Source organism: Papilio xuthus, unplaced genomic scaffold, assembly GCF_000836235.2.
Source record: "Papilio xuthus unplaced genomic scaffold, Pxut_1.1 DF825017.1, whole genome shotgun sequence".
Taxonomy (NCBI): Eukaryota; Metazoa; Arthropoda; class Insecta; order Lepidoptera; family Papilionidae; genus Papilio; species Papilio xuthus.
This window is the reverse complement of record NW_013533632.1, coordinates 5,834,046-5,858,292: the sequence shown is the minus strand read 5'-3', so window position 1 is coordinate 5,858,292 and position 24,247 is coordinate 5,834,046. Positions and strand designations below refer to the sequence as shown.

General features: G+C 33.4%; 2 protein-coding genes across 2 annotated transcripts in view; both read right to left on the bottom strand.

Moving 5' to 3' along the window:
* Window positions 1-2,937, bottom strand: part of LOC106126108 (uncharacterized) — an 8,024-nt gene extending 5,087 nt beyond the window's left edge. Inside the window, exon 1 of the mRNA XM_013323573.1 lies at window positions 2,912-2,937. The gene's annotated coding sequence lies outside the window, so the exon portion shown is untranslated. The remainder of the gene's footprint in view (window positions 1-2,911) is intronic.
* A 13,206-nt stretch (window positions 2,938-16,143) lies between these two features.
* zld (zinc finger protein zelda) lies at window positions 16,144-23,253 on the bottom strand. The gene has a single exon (XM_013323924.1). The coding sequence runs from the start codon at window positions 22,687-22,689 to the stop codon at window positions 19,531-19,533; it is 3,159 nt and encodes a 1,052-aa protein (XP_013179378.1). The 5' UTR covers window positions 22,690-23,253; the 3' UTR covers window positions 16,144-19,530.
* Window positions 23,254-24,247: the final 994 nt, after the last annotated feature.

Sequence of the window (24,247 nt, the reverse complement as noted above, 5' to 3'; positions counted from 1 at the left end):
AAAACGATAGGGTTACAAAGTATTCACAGGCTAGATACTAGGAATAACACGTAGGCGGTAATTGCGCCGGATGGCGGAAACTTTGCCTTAATAATATTATGAATTGGAACTATTTTAGGTTTTAAATTATATAAATCTTGACGCGTAATTCATCATCAGCTCACTATACGTCCCCACCGAGGGGCTCGGAGCCTACCCTAAGTTAAGGGTGATTAGGCCATAGTCAACCACGCTGGCCAAGTGCGAGTTGGTTGACTTCACACATATCTTTGAATTTCTTCTCAGATATATGCAGGTTGCATCACCATGTTTTTCTTCACCGTAAGAACGTCGGATAAATGTACATATGTAAATCAGAAATCGAAAAACACATTGGTACATGGCGGGATTCGAACCCAGGACCTGTAGATTGCAAGTCAAGTGCTTGACTCCTCAGCCACTGACGCTCTCTATGTCTGTCTAGTAAGAAATTAAAAAAAAATTCTACGTACTTTTCGAGCAATCGTAGAGTTAAAGAGATTTACAAGTAACATCTAGTTATATCCATCATTCTCATTAAAAAACCACTATAAAAATATATTAAATACCTATATATTTAATAGCTTTAGCTTCATCCCGACAAGCGCCAATTGAAGTTACAACCGTCAAATTCTATTTTTTTTTTATATCATAAGTTGGCAGGCAAACGAGCTTGCGGCCACCTGAAATCTCTGAAATAGCGAAGTGAGCGTTGTCCATAGACATACGCATATATAATATTCTACGCATCTCCAGTTTAGCTTTTCCAGTTAAAAATATAGATCAGTGTTTACTACGAACTTATGCGTGGAAGTATAATGAACTTGTTGACCACACTTCATACGATAACAACTACTGTTAAACAACTGTATACATTTATAAGTATGTTATTATAAACATTGTAACATTGTTAAAAGGTGATGTTGCCTTTGATTTATTTATAGAAGTGGCGTTGCGTGTAAAAGCTTCATGAAATGCGCGATTTGCGGGAATGTTCACTTTCTATCACGACCCTTACTGCACTGTTGGCTATAATATTGACTTTACTATGTAATAATTGCCGTCTTGTTACTAATTTTAATTTTATATTTACCTATTTTACTGCGTAAATATGTTTGATAATTTTGTACAAATTCAAGATTCGATATTTGAACTTGGTTTAGAACTTGAATATTAACTGCAATTTAAGTACGAGTATATAGTTCTGAGTTTACAAATGAGGCATTTAATACTGTAATATCAGATTAATGTATAGAATTATACATCTTAATAATGATCGCATTTGATCTTATAATTACACAAAATAATCTTAGGAGTTACCTTCACCACAATAGTATTATTAAAACAAGAGACTGATGTTTTAAAGTAATTTAATCGTAAGAGCGCCGGTGGCTCAGTGGTCAAGCACTTTACTTACAATCCGCAGGTCCTGGGTTCGAATCTCGACATGTACCAATGTGTTTTTCGATTTCCGATTTACATATGTACATTTATCCCACGTTCTTACGGTGCAACCAACCCGCACTGTCCCTGCATGATGGACTTTGGCCTAATCGCCCTTAACTTAGGTTAGGCTCCGAGCCCTTCGGTGGGGACATATAGTGAGCTGATGATGATGAATCGTAATGAGTTATAGATATTTTTTTTTAATATAATTAAGCGAAAACTATCAATTATTCATGAACATTTGCAAAACTAGAGGAATTACAGAAACATATTTCATTACCAGATGTTAAGAAATTTCCAGATTTTTATAACACGGGTAATAAAAGCAACAACAGCTTCATCTAAACTATAAACGATTTCTTAAAAAATTCCAACACTAAAGTACTGCAGTGCGATGTAGGAAAATTAACTATAGTTGCTGACAATGAGCCCTACAATGATCGGCTCTTTTGTCGGTGTTCTTTTGTTAAAATCAAAGGCACCGCTCGATACGCATGTTTACCTTACAGACGTTAAAAATCGATTTTAATGTAAAAATTAACACTCGCTAAAATAATTCTGTTAATGCGTATGAAATTTTACAGCTTTATCTAAATGATTGTGGGCATCATACCTACGATTTGTAACGAAACAGTCATCACTATGTGTATATCAATACAATTTTAACTGCTTTGATTGTAAATAAATTATTGTTCAACATGTTATAGACACAAGTTGCAAAATAAGAGTAACTAAATAGTGGTGCCGGTGAAATAGACAACCGACAATGTTGCTATAATGTATGGATGTAGTGAAAGCCCGAAAAGTGTGCCTGAACCATGTCATAAGGGAAATGGGAAACCATATAATTGATCATATAAGCAAGTTGTATTAATTACCACAATATTACTAGTCGTAATAAATTTATTTCCACAAGTAATATTGTGAAATTCTATCATATTAGTCCAATATTTTACCGAACGGTTATACAGGCTAGGTATTGTGACTGTTCCAGACTTTGCTTTTGATTAAACTTTGATTCAACAAGGGAATTGAAACCAATTGCTAGATTCTAACTGGTAAACAATAACATAGCTTAATAAGTTCTTTGTGTACACAATAAACATTTCCACAACTACACATTCAACATAATTAGTTTTACTTGGGAATAGCAACTGGATCCACGGGATCGTGTTACGTTTTATTGTGCTATTTATTTAGGATATGTAGACACTGTAATAATAAATCATATTATTGCGTATGAATTCACTACAGTTAATTTTTGGAGTTATATGTTATAAACAACATTACTTATAACATATGAAAGGTGCTTATTTTATATATTCTTATACAATTATTTCTGCTACTTAAGTTAGGAGGTTTAACGTAATGTGTTGTAAATAGATTTAAGTGGTGTCGCGGAGTATTAAAGTTTGTTTTGTGGTAATAATAGAAGAACAAGACTCACCGTGGCGCTAGCACCGTCGCTGTCCGCCACCCGACTACGCCAAGCTTTTGTGTCGTATACCTATCATAGTTCATGGTATAAAGCCGCGTTCATAATTGGGTCAACGAGCTCTTTTATTTTGTTTTACTGTAAAATTGATATACTTAATTTTACAAATTTAAAATTGTCTTTATATGAATATATTATTGCTTATTTAAATTCAGTTACAATTGTAGTTAAAAGAAGAATTGAAACCTAAAATTATGATGTTTTAAAATATTCGTTTCGAATGTGTTTTGTCAGGTGTATTAAGAAAAATAAACCAAAGACCGGACTCTCACTGCAGATATGATATTGTTTTTGCATGACTGTAATCACAGCACAATTCAAAGCAAAAGCAATGTTAGTGTTCTACATTTCACTCAAGAGTTAAGTTAAATTTTAATCCACGGATATAGATCGGACTAGATCTGAATTTAATGTATAAATTCTGTCCCAAGAATAATACGTTTATCTGTTATGTATTAAAATACAATATCAAAATTATTATTCCGTATAACTTTGTTGTAATACAAAATTACACATTTATTTCATATAAGTAAAGTGTGAATAAACTAAGTCAAACGCACCTCTACTCAAGTCTCCATTTTTGTACCTACAAAAGTTTTTATATCCTAGACTCATGCTATCATAGCGCTATTCATCACAATATATGAAGACATTTTATACAATACAGAAATCTATTTGCGAACGTAGAATTTCATTGAAAGAAAAATTTTTGACGTATTTAATTATAAATAAATCATATTCTAATCTAGTTAAAAAGTGTAATACGCATTCCTTTTTTAGAAATCACAAATATTTACGACAATCTGATGTAAATATAATTATGATTTGTTTAAAAGACATGAGCAAGTTTATCAATAGTACACGCAATCTTATCTTAGTAGGTACTATCGCGTTCAAACAGACTTGCCCTCGGCAATCTAACACAAACAATAACATGTAACAACACAAATCAAACCCGTAAAGCAAAATAGTTGACGGAGACTTGTATTTGGCGCAGTCCTGGCACACGTCTTTCGAATATTTCACATTTCTATCTACAAATAAATAAAGTTAAAAACGTAAACAACAAAAGTTAAAGAGTTTTTACGACAAAGCTAAGTGTCGATATTTTCACATTGCAAAATTATTATAATTAACATCGAAAATATTCTTGACTAGATTTTAAAAATGTTATTTGTAAAGGCGGGTGTATTCAGAGTTTGCCAGAACTCACATTGTGACATGTGGCATTTCTATATTTGTATATTTTGAAATATTACAAAATAAACTTTATTTTTTCCAATATCTTAAAATATATTTGTTCTCTAAATTAATTTTCTATTAAATAAATAGTAATAAAAAGAAAAATATTTCTTTAAAGTCGATCGTAAACACGAATTGCACGTAAAAAAAACAAGCTATGCGACCACCCATTATGCTGTCGCCTTGTTCACTGTCTCTTTCGCTCTCATAACTTTTACGCTCTACTTCTCATATTTTGTCATTTGAACTATTTTTTTTTTCAATCTTCATTATTGCTATTTCGGGGTGGTCTTGTGGCAATTTGCATTTGTGTACTGTTCAAATAGATTACTCAATGTAATAACACGTAACACATTACGTCAAGATAATATCGTTTTTAATATACATAAATGCATATAATTTACTCACAAAAAAATTATGAAAATTTTGCTTTTAATGCAAATATGTTTTTAACATATTTTTACAAAATAGAATTAATATTTAACAATGTATTTATCAATGTCGTTTAATAAGAGAAAGTTCAATTATCTACTAGTTAAATTTACCGCTAGTCTATTTCTACGATAAAACAAAATCGATATTGTGTTAATTTCTAAGCCATTGCGTGACTTTTGAAAGGCGTAGTAATTAGATGAAACATTGCTTGCTGACGAGCATTTTGCGCTGTATCGTGCACTAAAGCTATTATAGTTAAAGCTCTACCTTTTAATGCATTTATGCAGAATACAAACAATAAATTAATGTTTTGAACACTAATAATATTTCAACTAAAAATTTTACTTGAAAATCACCCTTAACTTAGGGTAGGCTTCGAGCCCCTCGGTGGGGACGTATAGTGAGCTGATGATGATGATGACATTTAACTTATAGACACGTAACAAAAGTGAGAGCTTAAGTAAACAAAGCTAAAGGTATTTTGTTGAAATATATCATACTAATATAAATGCGAATGTTTAGATGGATCTATTTCTATGTATAAGAATGAATAGCTGTAAGCGAGTCACTATGTGCAAGCTTATATTCAAAATATAACTATCCATAATTATTTGATGTCAATATAAGGTTAACATTAATAGCAGTTCATGCCAAGAAATCATTGTAACAACGCGATGTTGCGTGGCAATCCAATACTGCATTGGTGCAATAATTGTTGCCTCGGGACTGACGCCTCACGTCTGCAAAGACTTTGATTAATTATCAAAACGACCCCTTAAAGAACACCAAATAACGTTTCAATAAAATAGTTCTTAGAAACTGATAATTTGACTAGTTGCGTTATTTTCAAGATATTAGTCTTTATGTTGTATGTAATAAAGTTTAAAAACAATTTTGATTTATCGTAATAATTGTAGCAATTCTAAAATGTGGTCAATTTTTGCATTATGATTAATTCCTTATTTTACGTATACAATATCATTTCCTTATTAAGTGTTAAATTAATTCAAAAATTATTTTGAATTGCAGTGCATTAGCACTTCAAGAATGTTTTTTTATCCCAATTTTACTGAATATAAATAGAAAAAGATTAAACAATCATTAACTCTAATAAACATCTACGTTTAACCTTTAATTCGATGGTGTCCAGTGTGACGAACAACTAATTTAAAAAAATCTACTGAACTAGATTAGAAAATATTACGTATGACTTTACTAAAAAAAAGGAAACAATTTTTTTGCTACAAAAATTTCGTCGAATTAAGGGTTAAGACAATATTGTTATAAATAATTTGGCGCGCTTTTACCAAGCTAAGTGTCAGTTCGATGTAGTGATGGGACGCTTTGACATTTAAGTAGGCCTAGTGCTGCGCCGATACATCGGCACAGTAGCGGTTTTTGTCTAAACAGTGACTACGCGAAGAAAGTGTACAAGTAATTCTTAGTTACCTTATAAGTTTTATTTTTAATTACAACTAATCATAAAGGAATTATTTATATCAATGCATACAAATCTCAAATACCTTTTAAGCGAAGGCACAACAGTCTATTCCGCGTAGTTACAAAAGTCTATTACAAATGTAATATAATATTTTTATATTAATACAACATAATAGTCGGTTGTTTTGATCTCGCTCCGCCTCTGAATAGATTACTTATTTGGTAGAATTTAATTATGCAAAATTCACTATTGCCCGAACGATTCTAAGAGATACAAATTGTTTGCATAATGTTATTTGAAGGCGATTACGCATACGTTAAATATGGCTGCCCTATCTGTGTGGTCTGTGGCCTCTATTTAATGCAATTAATAAAACACAACCACATATCAGCTTAATCATCAAAAACTGGTTTAATTCACTTTAATATTATCTTAAACGACAGATTTATTTCCACTCTGTTAGTTGTAGTTCCAATGTAAAGTGATCGCAAAGTCATTTATGGTGCATAGGTCATTTTTTATACGAATAAAGGGTACATAGAGTTCATGTTAGTTAAAAAAAGTAAAAAAAACTGTAACAAGTACGTGCCAAGTTTCTTAAAGATTCGATTTTTGAAATGATTACACTAGAAAATAATACTATAAAAAGTTCTATAAATAGGAACTGACAAATAAATTTGACTTTCATCTTGACTCGATTATAGATCACCTAAATATAACATCTGAAGGTTTTCAGTTCTAATAGTTGCAAAAATTATCTTTGCACTAAAGACATACGATACTGCACTATCCTTCCATAGTAGTTAACTGACACACGAAGCTATAATAATAATAAGAGAAAATGTTGGCCATCTTCTTTTTAATACATTCATGGCATATTACTTATGTTTAAATCGTTAACAATCAGAAAAATATCACATTATTATTCCTAACAAATATATATATTTCTATAAGAAAAATATATGTTTTCGATGTAATACTTGTTTTGTACGTTTTCAAACATGTAATAAATTTAAAACTTATCCTCGAACATTAGTATAAGTTAACGAACTTCAACAAATGCATAAAAATTTAGTACATTTAAAATTAATTCTTTTGACCATTATAAAAAATATCGCACACTGCAAAAGATCAAGAGGCATTCGGCGTGGGCACCAATGACCTATGAGTAACCGTGGTTTTTGACAAACAAAAAAAAACGTTCACATGTATTGTGACCATGATTTTAATATAAAATGGTAGAAATAAAAATGTATCTTATATCCTTCAACTTATAATACAAGAATCAATTAAATGTTATGGACCAAATATATTATAGTCTAAGTATTCTGTTTTCTTTTTTTAATTGTAGATCGACTATGGGAATAACAAAAAAAATCACAATTATAACCTATTGAGCTCATTTTCGCTATCTATTTATCATAACTTTTATCCTATATGGTGCTTATGGAATGATTATTTTTATGTAAATAATAGATATTTCGATTTGTCTTAAAAAAACATTCTGAATCGCAGTCTGCAAAATAAATCAGGCTGACAGGAATGGCATATCTTTGCAAATCGTGACAAAACAAACTTTAGTTTTTATCGATTTTTCTATTGTTAAGAATAGCCGATACCAGACGCTGAGGTAATACTATATACTGGGAACTGAGATATTGGCGCTTTAGCAATTAACATCGCTGTCCTTGAATGTCAGACGACCTTAGGGCACAGAGCTTGAGGTATGCATAAAGAATCAAACGCTAAATTGGGGCTCCGGCAAAAACTGGTCGGATCACTTCTGCGTGACGTCACCCGACCACAACGCGCCAGCTTCCGATGATCTCCCTAGGATACACAAAACGACAGTTAAATCCTTGCCCCTACACAGCGAATGGACTCCTTGGAATTGTTTTGATTCCCGTTTACTAACTTGTACTATACATCTGTTTCAACGGCATACATGCTTAAAGCGCTGGGACTGTATATATTTTTTAATTTACTTTGTGTACACATCATCCATACATAAAAATCAAAAACAATATCAGTATCGCTCTAAATACGCATGTTTCTTTCGTGTACTTCCAGAAAATTCTGTTATTTTATCGTGGTATTATAAATAATCGTCTATGAGTCAAGCCACAAAATACAATATAGATTAAAGATTATCCAGCGATTATAAGAAATCTTCGCTGTAAGTTAATTCAAGAAGATTACGGTTAAAATATCTCAAGATTTTTTATTTACTTTCCCTAACGTTCCGTTCATGAAAAAATTAATTGTTGCCGTGTTTTAACCATTGATATAAACCAAATGTAAAAATAACCAGTTCACAATAAAAACAATTTGACAAATGGCAGCCTGTAAACAAACATGCGAGTCATAAGAACTTAACAATAACACCTTAACGTGGAATATTTCCAGTAAAAATTTTCCGAAGACAGGATTTATGTACACAATCATGGAAATAACATATTAAAGCAAGTACGTCTTAACATTTGATTGCGGAATTAAAGTAGGTATGCAAAAATGGCAGCGATTAAACTCTAGCCTTATCATGCCTCGGTCTCATTTGTAATTGCTATAATAGAACAGTGCAAAAGTAGCTTGTTTACATTTTAAAAATACAAAGACCAATTCTTTTACTCTGTGTTAGTTATCAACAGTCGAAGGCACGCGACACACTAGCACTTAGCAAATGACACCATTTGAGATGTTATTTTTTTTTTAATCATAATTTTATTTAACTATTATAGATGTTCTTATTTATATTTTATATTATCGAAAATAATGCTAAGTATCTAATACAATCAATATAAAAAAATGCAAATCAAGTGTGTGAGATCTGCTTACCATTTAATATGGGTCAAGGAACGTTTCCCCTTGTAAACTCCTTGAGGTTGGAAGGCCAATCACCATCAGTCGCTGCATTCTTTTTTTTCTTTTAAATAAATTCATTTTTATTTACGTATCGCTTGACCAGCGAACTCTCAGGGTTATCTGGTCATCAACAAGGACAAATTCAACATTATCAAGTAGAATAAGGAAGGACCCATTGGAATAAATTTAGCACCTGTATTCTCAAACTCATACCTAGGATCGTATCTTTTATTCATTGTTGCACAGAATATTTGCAAGTATAAAGAAAGTGTCCATTTACGTCTGCTGTTTTAAATTTGCTCTATATTTGTTATAAGAACATTCGGAGCTAGGATTGACAACATTTTTTTATAACAGAAGGGGGCAAACAAGCAGCGGGAACATCAAGGTGTTCAACGACGCCCATGGACATCAGCAATACCAGAGGAACCGCATTATTTATTAATTAAAATTTGAAAGTGGAAACCCTTTTAACATCTGATACGTAATTAGAGTATTGAGGAAGATGAGTTACAGTATCAATCACCCCTTTTCCCCTAAGTATTATCTAACGGAAAAATATCATAGTGCATTTTGGGGTTGGGTCAGGGTTTTATTTGATACAGTAGTGTAATGCTGTACACACATTGAAATGAAGTAAAATAAAAATTTAAATTTGACTAATTTTTGTAAAACATTTAATTAATGCTAACTATACACCGTTATAAAAATATTAACATAAAAGAATAGTTGTCACCATTTCAGAACTTTTCTATTTAGCTTAATGAAAAAAATTGTGTTAATAACTCTGAGGTGAGCGTCAGTGGCTGAGCGGTTAAGCACTTGCAATCTGCAGGTCCTGGGTTCGAAGCTCGCCATGTACCAAGTGTTTTCGATTTTCGATTTACATATCTACATTTATCAGACGTTCTTACGATGAAAGAAAACGTCGTGATGCAACCTGTAAAAATCTGTGAAGAAATTTAAAAATAAGTGTGAAGTCAACTAAACTACACTGGGCCAGCGTGGTTGATTATGGCTAGTGACCTCTATCATAGGGTAGGCACCGAACTCCTCAGCGGAGACGTACAGTGAGCTGATTATTAACTCTAAGGAACCAAAACTTTATAAGCAATCAAGAAATTTCTGTAAGAATGTTTATGTAAGGTATATTTTAAACAGCGAACCAGTTAACCTGTTGAAGTAGTCTTAATTTAGCTTATGTATGGATCCCTGGCAAAGTCTACTGCTGTTGAGTTATGAATAGCGTAATAAGCCAATTAATTAAGTGTTGTTTATTTCTATAAATAAAAAATCAGTGGGTCGTAAGTTTTTAACGTAGGTTGAATTAATAAATGCGCTGTATTTTCGAAGCAATTTTTTGTTATATTAAATTAAAGTATACAAAATATGCTATCATGTGAATTGTGCTGTTCTTTATTAAAAACAAACAGGAAAATTATTATGATACGACAATGTTTTGTACAGTCATCACCCTCTCGTCCGAAGTCATGTAAACTATCGGTTGATGAACTTTGATTTTATTTACCTAACTATTATATGTACTTCCGTTTACAAGTATATAGTACTTGTAAGGTGCCAACTTCCGTCATAATTTTTGTTATAATCGTTTCACTACCGAGCAAAATTATTCCGCATCTGTATTCAACAAAACTCATGCATGTCATTGTGGCCCACTTACCATATTGTCACAACGTGGCTAAAAACGCGTATTTTTCATTTTTCCAATCATTATTACTTTATAATTCAAAATCTGATACCAAACAAGATGTCTTAATAATCCCAATCGATTAGTTAATTAGGGTACATTGAACGTTTCTATAACATATAACAAAATACATAGTTATTTTTCATAACACTCCTATACAAACATTATAAATTAAGTCTGTTGCATTTACAAGAAATACAAAAAAAAATGGGACCGACTTTTTTGTCCTCATGAAAAATTCAAAACACAGAAATAAATCTGTGTACGTTTACAAATAAATTAATGCCTAATATATATTTTGCACGACCGTGCCTGTCTTGTCTAAGTTATAATTGCAAAGGCAATGGCGTCAGCAACAGGCGACACTGACCTCCGTCGTCTCAAGTACGTGGGGTCATTACCTCGTGTGCAGTGTTGCACTCTGCACAATATCGAATTGACGATTACATTGCCAAAATTATATTGCTAAAATCAATATATTTATATTCATTCGTAAATAGCCTTCGCCCGCGACTCCCTTCGCGCGGAATTAGAAAAGAACTTAGTAGCTTACGTGTTTATCCAAAATATCTTCTACATCTATTCAAAATGTCAGAGAACAATGAAGACGTTCTAGTGATGCCTTCTAACAAACATTCCCCCCATTCATACATCCATACATTCGTGTTTATAATATTTGTAAGATAAAATCTTCTTGCACACAAATAACGAGATATTTTGATGTATATCCACAACATACATAAATGACTCTCCATCTATTATAATTATATTTTAAGTAATTTCATATTTATAGTGCTACAAATGACGTGCTTTAATAATAGGCCTCCTTTAAATTGGCACTTTCTCAAAAGAAGTCTGAAGCTTAAAAAATGTTTCCCCTATTATCTAAGTTTGTCTATGATACAGCAAGCGATAAATAAAATTGTCTTGTCTCTGGTGTTATGGATAAAGCGTTTTTTTAAACGCAGTCTTACTTAGGTTAAATTTATTCGTTAATTTGTTGTTTTGTATCACCGTGATCACAAAGAGACTGTATCTAAGGAGTTAAGTATTCATTAAATGCTCGATTGATGTACTTTTTGTATTTAATGCAAATTAAATTCGAATAAATACAAATGTGAGATAAATTCACCATCTTCATAAGCAAAAACTTGAAACTTTTTAGACTGTTTAAGGTCAACGTTTTTGGTTAGATTGTATTTATTGTGTATTTATCCTGCTTTTATAAGTCTTCAAAAAGAATATCAAATATATTAACAAAAGTGTTCTCGTATCGCAAAATTTATTAAATTAGCACTAGCTTTTTTTATTGGCAAGTTCTTTTGTAGATCAAAATAATCACCTATATAGCGTAGGCTTTTTTCCAGTTAAACTGACCACAAAGAAACCGCCACCTATCATCCGAGTACATTATTTATTTTACCAGCCTTTGAGAGCTGTGAGACCGGAAATCAATTAAATTCCATATAAATTACAAACACAATTTTGAAGGCTGAGTTATCGATAAATAAGAACACTGCTGTGACTTAAATTTAATAAAAATAAAATTAGTAGACTTCAAAAAATCTTATTCATTGAAAAATTTATAGTTGAATAACATGATTTTATTATATTTATACAAGTGGTCTCTCACGACTTCGTTAGCGCAGAATAAAAAAGTAGCCTTTAATATGTATGCCCCCGCGCATCAGCTTCCTTCCCGTTTAAGTTTTGTCAAAATCGGTCCAGCGGTTCCGGAGATTGCGCGGAACAAACGCAGCCTTGCGGACAGACATACAGACAAACATTTTAAAAATTGGCTTTTCGTTATCAACAACACAAGTACATCACGTGTACGAACCTTGTTTATTTTTTCTTGATACGATATACATACACTCCAACTTTATTAATATGTATATGTTGACTAGCTGTCGCCAGCGACTGCGTCCGCCCGGGATTAAAAAAATATATATAAGCCTATATAAAACCTACTGAATATGCATATAAAATTTCATGAAAATCGGTCTAACCATTTCGAAGCAGTATGGTAACTAACATCGTGACAGGTGAATTTTATATATATTGATGAACGTAGATACGTTCATGATTAAAGTGCACTTTAGGATGTTTCAATTATCGATATTATGTTTTACGTGTCTTATTCAATAATTAATTTCTATTATTATTTTATTGCTTCATCAGCAAAAAGAAATTACATACTTTTGTATATGATTCTGAGCATAATTATAATATATAATCTTATTTTATTTTAACTAACGTAGACGATTTCTGTTTTTCGCGACAAATTTAAATGTGATTTTTGTATTGGTAAAGAAACCGGAAGTGTACAAAATAGAAAGTTTGAAAAATTCCACTTAAAGTAGTATTAAATATTTCTTAGTTTCCTGTAACGAATCACTTCTGAGTCCCACTTCCGTATGTTATTTTACGAATAATCTGCGAAAGCATTATATAATTATGATTATTATTACACAAATTACTTAATTTTTATCAGTAACTAATAAAAAGTATGTAAAATATTTAGTCCAGGCTATATCGATATATTTGAAATAAATTTGAAATGTGTCGATGTCGATAAGCGCATTACAGCGGCGCGAAGTACGGCACGCGTCCGTTCTGATTCAGTCTTGACCTTCGGACGAAAGCGAAACCGGTGTAGGTCGTCGCGCCGGCCGACCGATCCACGCTGTTATCCGAGCTTGGTTTCGATCGCGTTCGCTTTCAAACCAGCATCCTAAACACTAACTACGTCTATACATTCGTACGTACAGACTAGTTCGCTGCGTATGTAACTCGTGGGGACGTGTAACATTTTATATTTAGTCTTTCGTCGTAATTGCCTTGAATGTAAATTTTCTTTTATGTAATTTGGTTGTTTTTTTGTATACAACTAGCTGATCCCGACATGTCGTAATACTTAAGTTAAAATAATATTAAAAGGAAGTTTATAAACTAATTACTAATTATTAATTAAAAAAGTTTTTTTTTAATACTATCAGATTTTTGTTTATTTACTAATATATCTTGTAGGGTTCCAGTTAAGCTAAGCTATTAAGGCTTGTGCAAGGATGGCTCACAACAACAGTAGAATAGCGATTATAATTCGAAACCTCTACTGCGTGTTTCTAAATTCATACCCTTAATAATTAGGTTATATGCGCTTAAAAAATAACAAAAAGGTTCTTAAATGAACTGTTTTCAAAACCAAAGCTTGATCAAAATCTACTGGTTTTTAAACAGTTGGGCGACAACCATATTGACTTATGTTTATTATTTCTTACTAACGCATTTTCATTTTGATAGTATTTAAGTGCATATATTTTTTAGCAGTAAACGAGTTGCCTAACGTACCCGGTAGTAGACACTCATACTTGTAAGGTTGGGGTCGAAAGTGGGATTTTTAAGTTTGTTACAGCTACTGTCTAGGGTAGAATTGAGACAGACACGTTCTCTAAATCACTGCCGAGTCTTGTTACTCAAGAACCTTCTTGGTTTATTTTTTAAAATAAAGTTTCTTTTGTTTTATAGGTCAAGTTGTCTAGAGGATAGATTGGTATTGGTGAACCTAAGTTTCACTTGGCGTTTATAAAATGTCTTAGATAACTTACAAATAACGCTATCTAAAATAAATTATTATTTCTAATTACTTTTAAATACATTACCATTTAGCTAAACCTGTGATGTGGTATCCAGTAGCTGAATTTTATGTCTTCTCCTCTGGATCACTGGTCAATAGTAGACGTCTTCCTTAATGAAACTTTGTATACCAAGCAGCCTCCATTTCCTTTCATGCATACTGGTTACATGCTTATTACTTCTTATTATTTATGTTATATTCAAACGAGCAGCGCGAACACCGAGGTGTACAACGACGCCCATGGACATCAGCAAAAAAATCAGTTCTCTCTCATGAAAGGTCTAAAATGTCATGCGATTGCTTATAATGAACATCACTTAACATCAAATGATTTCGGATTACCCTTATATATGAATATAGAAGTATAGTTATGTGGTCTGCTTGTCAATTTTGATACTTAACATAGATTTACAGGTGGGGTAGGTCAAAATTATTTATCTTAATGTAAATTCGAAATTTATGTTTAAACAAAGGTCTCAACCATCATGATTCATGTTTTTAAATTAGGTAGAACATAAGTTCAGCTTTTATTCTAAAGTCTATAGCTTTTAATTAAGACTGTATTTTTTTAATTCATAAGAGTCTAGTTTTTATTAAGCTTAGTTTACTTCACTTATCTAATCGTTAGGAGATTTTTAAACAAAATGAAAATATCCAAAACATTTACTCCTTAGTACTATATAAATCATTCCAGAAGTTTAACGATACTTAGAAAAAAATTCTTTACTATGGTTAATTTCATTACATTGCAATAATGTCATGAACGTACAATATTTTAAAATTGGGTTTTATTAAATCTGGTACAATTAATTTAATACATTAAATATAAAAGGTTTATGTCATGGAAGAAGTAATATTACGATAGTAGGTAGGTATTTTTATTGGAATAAAGGGAAACGTGTTCGTTGATGTCTTTTACACGATGCAACAAAATACGAAAGATGGATGAAACAAAATACGTAGTACTGACAGAGACTCTTGGAATATAGAGTGTTTCGTATAGAAATTATTTTGAAACATTTAACTAACTTTTTCATATTTCAATTAAATATGGATGATTAATTTACCTTATATAAATAGCTAATTTTGTTTTTTTTTAATAATTTGAATATTAATAAAGGAAATAATTTGGTAAAACTCCAGAATTAAAAAGGGAAATTTTATTCGTATTACTAGATTTATTTTGAAGTTAATTAAATAACCATCCAAAGCTTGGTTAAAAGGTTGCAGTTATATATATAATTAATTAAGATGGGAGATGTCAGGATAAAAGCCTGCAAGTATGTAGGCTATTAATATGCAGAGATCGTTTTATTTTAAATGTAATACTTAGCCAGGTATTCCTCCTTTTTTCACCTTTCACTCCACTTTGTGTAACTGAGTTGTGTTTGTGACATCTAATTTCGTCAAGAGTGTTAATAATAAAAAAAATCAGGACTTGTATTCGTGTTATTACATGAATCTGAAATTAATACACATGAGTATTTGGGACTGTTATCATCATAAAACTTTATATATAGTTTTTTACAATAATTAGTCTTTTAAAAATATAGTACGATCGATTACTTGTAAGTTAAAAATAAGTTTTAAAGATAATAACAGTCATATTTTTTCAAGCAATATAAATCAGAAAACATCATAGCTTAGCTGTACTTTCGCAAATGGCAGCCGGGGAAGGGAAATAAAACAAGAATATTTCACATTAAATATATATTAACTGACAGATCTGAAACGAGCATTTCTGTATTAAAATTAAATAATTATTAGATGGGCAATATTGAAATTTAATACAATTATTTGTGTATTTCATTACACCATTTATATAATGACAATCGTCGCAAAGAATTGAAAGATAAAAATTGTCAATTAAACACAAATAATTGCATTAAAGTTTTAACAAATTAAAAAAGTACATTTTAATTTTAAACAAAATCGCATTGGCAAATGTTCGCATCATAAGATATGTTCATGTGTTGTAAATGTTAAATCTCTAGTAACTTTCTACTTGCGTAATTATGTAAGATAATTTACAAGCGTAGAGAGTATTAAACACACATGAACACATCAACGCAAAGCAGTTGTTATAGATTATTTCGCCCTAGATGTGACAGATCTGTCGCCTAGATCTAGGATAAACTATAGTCAAAACTTATCCTAAAGGTTCTAGGCAAAACTTCGATGTCACAGAAAACATTCAAATTGTCTTATAATTTTATATTATAACGTTGAAGTACTGGTAACGTGAAATAGTGTTTATAATGATAACTGATACATTCATCGAAGTAAAGCCTAGAATTAATTAATTTCGCTACGCTTACTATAAAGAAATATTATAAAATGCAATAAAGTAAACAATAAAACGACTTATACGTTACCGCAATGTATACGGACTACGTTTATACGAGGGAATAATATAAAGAAAACAACATCTAATCGTATTTGTCTGTTTCAAATTTACTCAACTGAATTTAACAGATATGATGTGGTAACTGATAATTAAATTAATACAATATACAAGAACGTAAAATCACAAAATACTTATGTCATACTTATCATCTATTGTTATAAACTTGAAATCACTACATTAAAACTTATTTTAAAATAATTCTATCGATGAATACAATAATAGAATATGATAAATAACAAAATTCATCGTTATTTTATATTTACAATATTTTAATATCTAACTGAATACTACTACGTCATTGTTTGCAATCAACATTGTATGAGGAGACAAATATGTCCGCTATAATATATGTATATGAAAAAATTGGGTGGCCGTGTTGCCCTGCGCGCCATCATTAAATATTAATTTATTTTTTAACTAAAACACGAAAGGCAAGTTGAGGTATTTAGTTTCAGTAATGGAAACGGCGCCAGCGTCACCCAGCGGCGCACCTTTACAACACTTTCTAGTCCTATTACTCGTTACTTGAGGTAGTTAAGTTTCATAATATATTCTGTCACGTTATTGCTATGAAGAAAATATTTCTGTTTTACAAAAATTTTCTCAACAATATAGTTATATTTATTTTACTTTATACTTTTATATGGGTCATTTAAAAAATTCCCAGTATATTTGATATTGGTTAAACAGCTCTGTAAATGTCGAAGTGAGACATTGGTTTACATAAAAAGGTATATAATATGATATGTGTATACATTAAAAATAGACGACGATATGATTCGGCAAGATATCCTGACGTATTCATCAACATCACAGGCTGTTTAGTGAATGTACCAATATGTATCTTCTTTAAATAACTATTTAATATTTATTTCAAAATAAATGACGGGCCAAGTTAACATTTCTGACTTACGCCCACATTTATTACTCGATTCCAAATATCTTAAACTTTGTGTATATTTAATTAATTGATATAGGTATAGTCGCCGATGAGGTAGATCAATATTGTTAGTGTAATTCTATTTGTATAAAAATATTTCTGCAATATAATCAACATTAAAATACAACCATTATCAAAAATTAAATCAATACAATGTCCATATTGCACATATATTTAAGTGAATAAGTTTCGGCACAAACACAGCACATCGGACATTGGTTATTGTAAATTAAACTGGAACAAAATATTCCGTGAGTTATATGTGAGTGTGATTGCCCAGATAATGAGTATTGAGTGCTCTATTGATATAATTTTATACTACGTAGAACGTTATCAATTGCTATCGCATATAACTGACGGAGACATTTTGCAACTTCAACACTTTCAAGACCGTTGATATGTTCCATCATACAGCAAACTTATCGACCTTTCCATAAAAATATATACAAGTTCATTGAAAACGATGCCTACGTGGTTTTAATACCGTAATTCATGTTAATTTCATTAATACTATACAAAAACATTTACATTATTTTTTAAATTATTGCTAAAGAACTTTATTATCTTTAGACTAAAAATTAAAGTTATATCTTGTCGCAACAGACAGTTGGCGGAACTAATTTGGCAACGTTCAGGAAGACTACTTTCCTACCACTAACGAAACAGGAATGTATAACTAAATTCGTCAAATAACGCAATGGTAACTTAGAAATTTGATATAAATTATTCAATTATCGAAAAAAAAATCTTTTTTTTTTCAGAATCCCAAAGAAGTTAACTATCTTAAAGTTAAAACAAATGTCAACAGACAAAATAATAATAGGAAGCACCGGGAAAATATTAATAAAGTAATAACCAATTACAGGATTAACATCTAGAACAAAAACATAACACTTCCTAGAGGGCGCGGTCGACGGGACGCTGTAACCTCGGCGGAGCCGAAACCGGCGCGCGCGGCTGCTTGTCTCCACTATCCATAATCCACGCTACCATAAGCATTGTCCATTTAGACGGCAATCGATTGCCCTACATATATCCTATCAACTTTTTGGGCAAAACCGATTTGACATAATCACTTACAATCATCATAAATCGGTACTTCATTATTAAAATTATAAATTTCATGTATCGTCTTTAATAAGTTCTTTTTTACAAGTATAATTAAAGTTCATTGTAAACATTCTGTTTAAACTACACAAAACAATTATTTCGGTAAAATATCGATATAGAAAATATTTAAAATAGAAACAGTATTTCAATGGTAATTACTTAATATAATGTCTGGCAGTTAAGTCCCAAATTTCAATTATTTACATGAATTAATCTAATGGTAAGTATACTTTAAAATACACCAATCACTCGTTTAACATTAACAATTCTAGGTAGACAGCATTTATCTAAAATTAAACTTTTCTAGGATTTACGAAGCGTAAATAAAAAACCTAATTGAATGGTAAAGGTCGAGTTACTAGAACGACCTAAAACGGAGCTTGACCGCTGTTTGCATCAATGCATATACGCTATTAATTATAATAACATAAAAATGATATGGATCGTTCTAAACAATATCGCGGAATTTTACTCCGACGTCACGTAATTATATGTTTAGCGCCCAGACACCCAGACACATAAAGTCACCTTGCATCGAAGACAAGGTTAGATTGAATGAACAACAAAAAAGCGAACCGGCGGTCTGAATGCGTGCGCTGGAGTTGAGCCTTAATAAGAATAACATACACATAATAACATACCGAGCTACCAATGTAATAATGTAAATTTATTTAGTCGTATATGATAATAAACAATTATTCGATTATCTACTATCGGTAAATAAATGATATGTGCATACTACTTTGAATTTATTGATGCTATGTGATCGAAATTGTAAGTATGATATGTTTATGATGAAGTCGACGATGTTGACGATACCGACGATGAGGACGACCTAAGATTCTTTTTAATATGAATATCAACATGTTTCACCATGTGATCTTTTCTAATAAATCCTTTACCGCAATGGTCGCAAGCGAAAGGTTTACAACCGGAGTGCAGACACATGTGTCGGCGCAAATCTGTCTTGTGGTTAAAAGACTTCGGACACTCGTTGCATTTAAAAGGCTTATTGTCTGCGTGCTTTAAGTAGTGACCCTCGTAAGACACGTCATCAGAGAAACGTTTGCCGCACCGGTCACATTTAAATGGCTTAGCGCCCGAGTGAAATGTTTTATTGTGCTGCGTCAGATAGCAAGCCTTGTTAAAGAACTTGTCACATTCGTAGCACTTGTGCACCGTGGCCGGTCCAGACTTTTTCAGCTGATTACGTTCAGCGAGAGGAGTGCTCGACACTGTCGACGTTATAGAAGGAGAGCCGCGACTCTCGTTCTCAGCTTTTGCGCTCTCAGGACTCGCAGGCGATTTCATTTGGGCACCGTAATTTTCTTTATTAGCATAATCCATTATATCTTCTATTTTTAATATTTGAAGCTCGCTAGAATCGGTACGTAGAATGTCGTCGTCCCGTTTTATTGTTTTACCTCCTACCGCGTATCCGTATGGATATACTTTTATATTTTCCGAATTATAGTTAATCAAGTTTTCTTTAGATGCTCTCGGTGAAAAGTTATATTCGTAATCCATGTTTTGCCCACAAATTTCCATATTGTTATACTGTAATGGAGAGTGGACCGGGTCTACAATAATGTAACCGGCGGTCGACTCATCAGAAACAGCTTGACCCCCCACGTTAGGCTGTGAGACGTAGTTAGAAACATAAACGCTGAAACTCTGCGTTTGGAGCTGCGCGAAACTTGGCAAGCGTCCGCCGGCAGGTTGACTCGACGTTTCTTGTTCCATAACCTCGACTTCTTCAGGTGTGTTTTCACCAAAAGTAGCCGGATTGGCTATAGGCAGATTGTTGATAGCCATATCCATAACGTGGGGGGCCATCCCGTTTGGGTAGCTCGGTGCTATAGTCTGCTGAAAATTCTGACCCAAATATAAGGGGGTGTGGGTGGGGTCCGGTACTGAAGGTCCCAAAGGATCCGTAGACCTCGGGCTGTATGGGTTGACACCCAAATGGCTGAACGGCGGCAACGTGTGGGCTGTAAGCGCCGGGGTATTCTGCGTTAGAGCTGGCGTTGAAATATTGCTGGTTGACACTGATAGCAGGCCCCTCATATGGTGATTTTGAGAAACAGAGGGACCTGCTTCCCCGTTTGGGGGATTCCCTGAAGATGAAATAGGAGCGCCTTTCGAACCTGGGTGATTACTATCGCTAGGATGACCTATGCCTGGCGGTTGATTACCCATATTAATGGGATGTGAACCAACCTGATGCTGTAAAGGATGATTAGCTAGAGGATTATTACTGAAATTATTATCTAAATTACCCTGTTGTAGATGTGTATACGGTGACTTAGATTGCATTGTGGCGACACGGTGGGAGCGCTCGAAGTTCTGAGATGCGTACGGCGACTGCAAAACGGCATCATCGACGCTGCGACTATCTTCAGAGGGAACAGGACTCTGGGTGTTTGAGTCAGCGCTTTGTTGTTGCGCCCTTGCTTGAAGTGCGTCACGGCTGGGATGATGATGGCTTGATATTGGCATTGTAGCTGGATCTGGTTGACCAGATGACCTGACAGCATTTTTATGAAGCGTCGTGTTATAATGTCTTTTAAGGTGTCCGGAGCTAGTAAACCATTTGTTACATGCAGTGCAGTTGTAAGTTTTTGGTCTTCTTGCTTCATTTGACTTCCAATTTGCGCCCTTTCCACCAATCGATGGCAATGCCGATGACGTAGGATTAGCCGGCTGTGTGCTTGTAATCTGTGGTACAGTAGGTGAATCATACGGACGGTATGGCGGCTTCATATCGGAATTAGAAGATGCAACTTGACCCGGATAATCAGTTAAAGGAGGCATCTGAACTCCAGGATATATTTTCTGTTCAACATGCATAAATGCTTTTTGATCGTGATGAACGTTGAGAAACTTGTCTTGTCCATAAGAAAATTTTGGATCCGGATGAAACATTTTGGTATCTGTAGAATATGGCTTTTGCTCTCCAAACATTTTTTGCTCTTTAAAAAGTGAAACATCTCCATTTAACTGGGGGTTACTATACAACTTTTGTGTTTCCCATGGCATCATAGGAACAGTGCGAGTATTAATTTCGCGTCCTTGTGAAGACGGTTCTTCGTATGTCACAGTTTGTTGATCTCCTTCATTTCCTTGGTATACAACTTTTTGCGAGTCTAAATCCAAAATATCGGAAGACTCTTCATGCTCTTCCTTAACCTTAATACTTTCATTTTGATATCCAGAATTATTATATGGTTTTACGGGAAATTGTTGAAAAGGCAGAGCTCCCGTTGCCGTCGCTGAGCTGGAACCCGCGTGTGCCGTATTACAATGTTCATTGAGTTGAACGGCAGAGTCACAAACAAACCCGCATTTATCGCACTGATTAGGCGAAGGCGATGGCGTTGGTTGATTAAGAGGTTGTCCATAAAGCGGGCTAGAAGACGATACTTGTGAAACTCGTTCTTGCATGTTATATGGATGGAAGCGACCTGGTTTGTGATAGTCTTGATTATATTGCGTTTGCTCCCACGAGATATGCTCTGCGTGTTGATTTTGTGAAAAATTAGAATGTGCATAATTATTACCAAATTGATGTCCTGGTGAGAAGTTAGTTTGGTCTGGATTCTGATAGGGCGATGGTGCACTGTGATAGCTCTGCGGTGTCGCTGGGTGCGGGAACTGAGCCGATGTTTCGGGCGTAGCCCGCTGCTGGAACTCTGGACTTGGCTTAGTGATCATATTGTCACTGGAATCGGCGGGCGCCGACACTGTTGTTTCAACTTTTAATTTAGTTCCGTTGTTATTGTCCGTATCATTCTGCGAATTTTGCGTTCCCCACTTTACGTATAAATTTTCTTTGTGATATTGCAAATGCACTTCTAAAGAATCGAGAGTATCCAAATATAAATCGCAAACCTTACAGTGATAGTCTCTCGATGGTAAGGTCGAAGTTACGGCACTGCTGTTAGCCATCTAAACCATCAATCTGTAGGAGAACTCCGTCTCCTCCAACGAAAAAAAAATAATAAAAGAACCACACTCTTTGTTTTGTCTTGCATGTAGTCGAGGCATGAATCAGTCTCTGCAGAATAAAGTCATGGTCGCTATTTTATCTGGTTCACGATATCGTTCACAGTACCGCGATGTTTACGAAGAAAGTTTTTGGCGGCATTGCACCGCGGGCGAGCGGCTCGCCGTAGCCACGTGCGCGCTGTAAACACTAACGACCCGCACACTACACTTCCGTAATAAACTTTTCAAAACTTGCCCGGGAACTGTTCTTAATAGTTTAAGAAAATGTTCACTTTTATCTACTAAAGACGGAAAGTTCCTTCTTTATTGTCCATGTTAATTTATTGTCGAGTTGTAATTTAATATTAAACAAAAATGTCTATAATTAACAAAATCACAGAGTTATTATTTTTATTTAAACTTGGCACTTGTTTACGCACGCGAAGCACAATGTGTTGTGTAGTGGTAGTAGAGGCGCTATACCGGCAACGCGGGTCAGTCGCCAGGTACGGACGCTACGAACGTTTACAAGCAACTGACAGCCTTCCCGAAGTCGCCTTCGGGGGCATGACTTCAATAACAATTCGCAACGTCGTCCCCCACCGATATGTAAGTGCGAGAGAGAGCCGCGCGTGGTGATGAAGTTATCGCTTTTGCGTCCTTTTGTTAGTCGTCCGTGCGAGCGAGACAGCAACGGCGAGGGGAGGGGGTGCTGTGGTGTGCGCGGGACGGACCCTACTCTTTCTTAAAATTGAAATGCCCGGTCGAAATGTCCGGTGATGCTGCGTCCGAGTGGGACGGCGATATCACCCACCCTTACGATGCGGGCGGACCGACCCTTCGACAAAATTTTCTAAATTTTAAATCTCATTTTAAATAATTGTAAGGAGTTTGTATTAATTCCAAAATTGCACACTGCACGCTCGAAAATCTTAAACAATATAGCTGCGCTTCCACGATAACGATATTACTTATTAATATTCACTATTATTTGAAAATATACAATACTGTTTTTGTGAACTTTGTAGACATAAAAATGCAAAACTTCACTTCTTTGTTTTGGAGCGGTTCGTAAACACTAATAATTTTAAATTAAAATACTTAAACCTGTTATAAAATGAATTCAAGGATTAAACAAATAATGTACATGTTTACTTCTAATTTTCAATTAAATGTTTTGTTCAGTTTTTACTTCATTATCATATTCATTAAACAGACGCTAAGAATCAAGTTTTTAGACGCGACCATAATAGTGAGACTTATACTCTACACCACCATAAATTAAAAAAGACTAAGACTAAGATAAAACGTACATATTATAATATATAAAGTAAGTATTTTATTGTTTATTAACAATATAAAGATTTTTCTTAATAAAAATTTATTATAAAATAACTTTCAATAAAATAGTACGTACGAGGCAAAATACAACTTTTTTATTTCTCTAAGGGAAGAAAAGTGCGTAGCTCGACCGGACAGGCCATGCAAACTATGAGGGGTGGAAAATCGATTTTCTCGG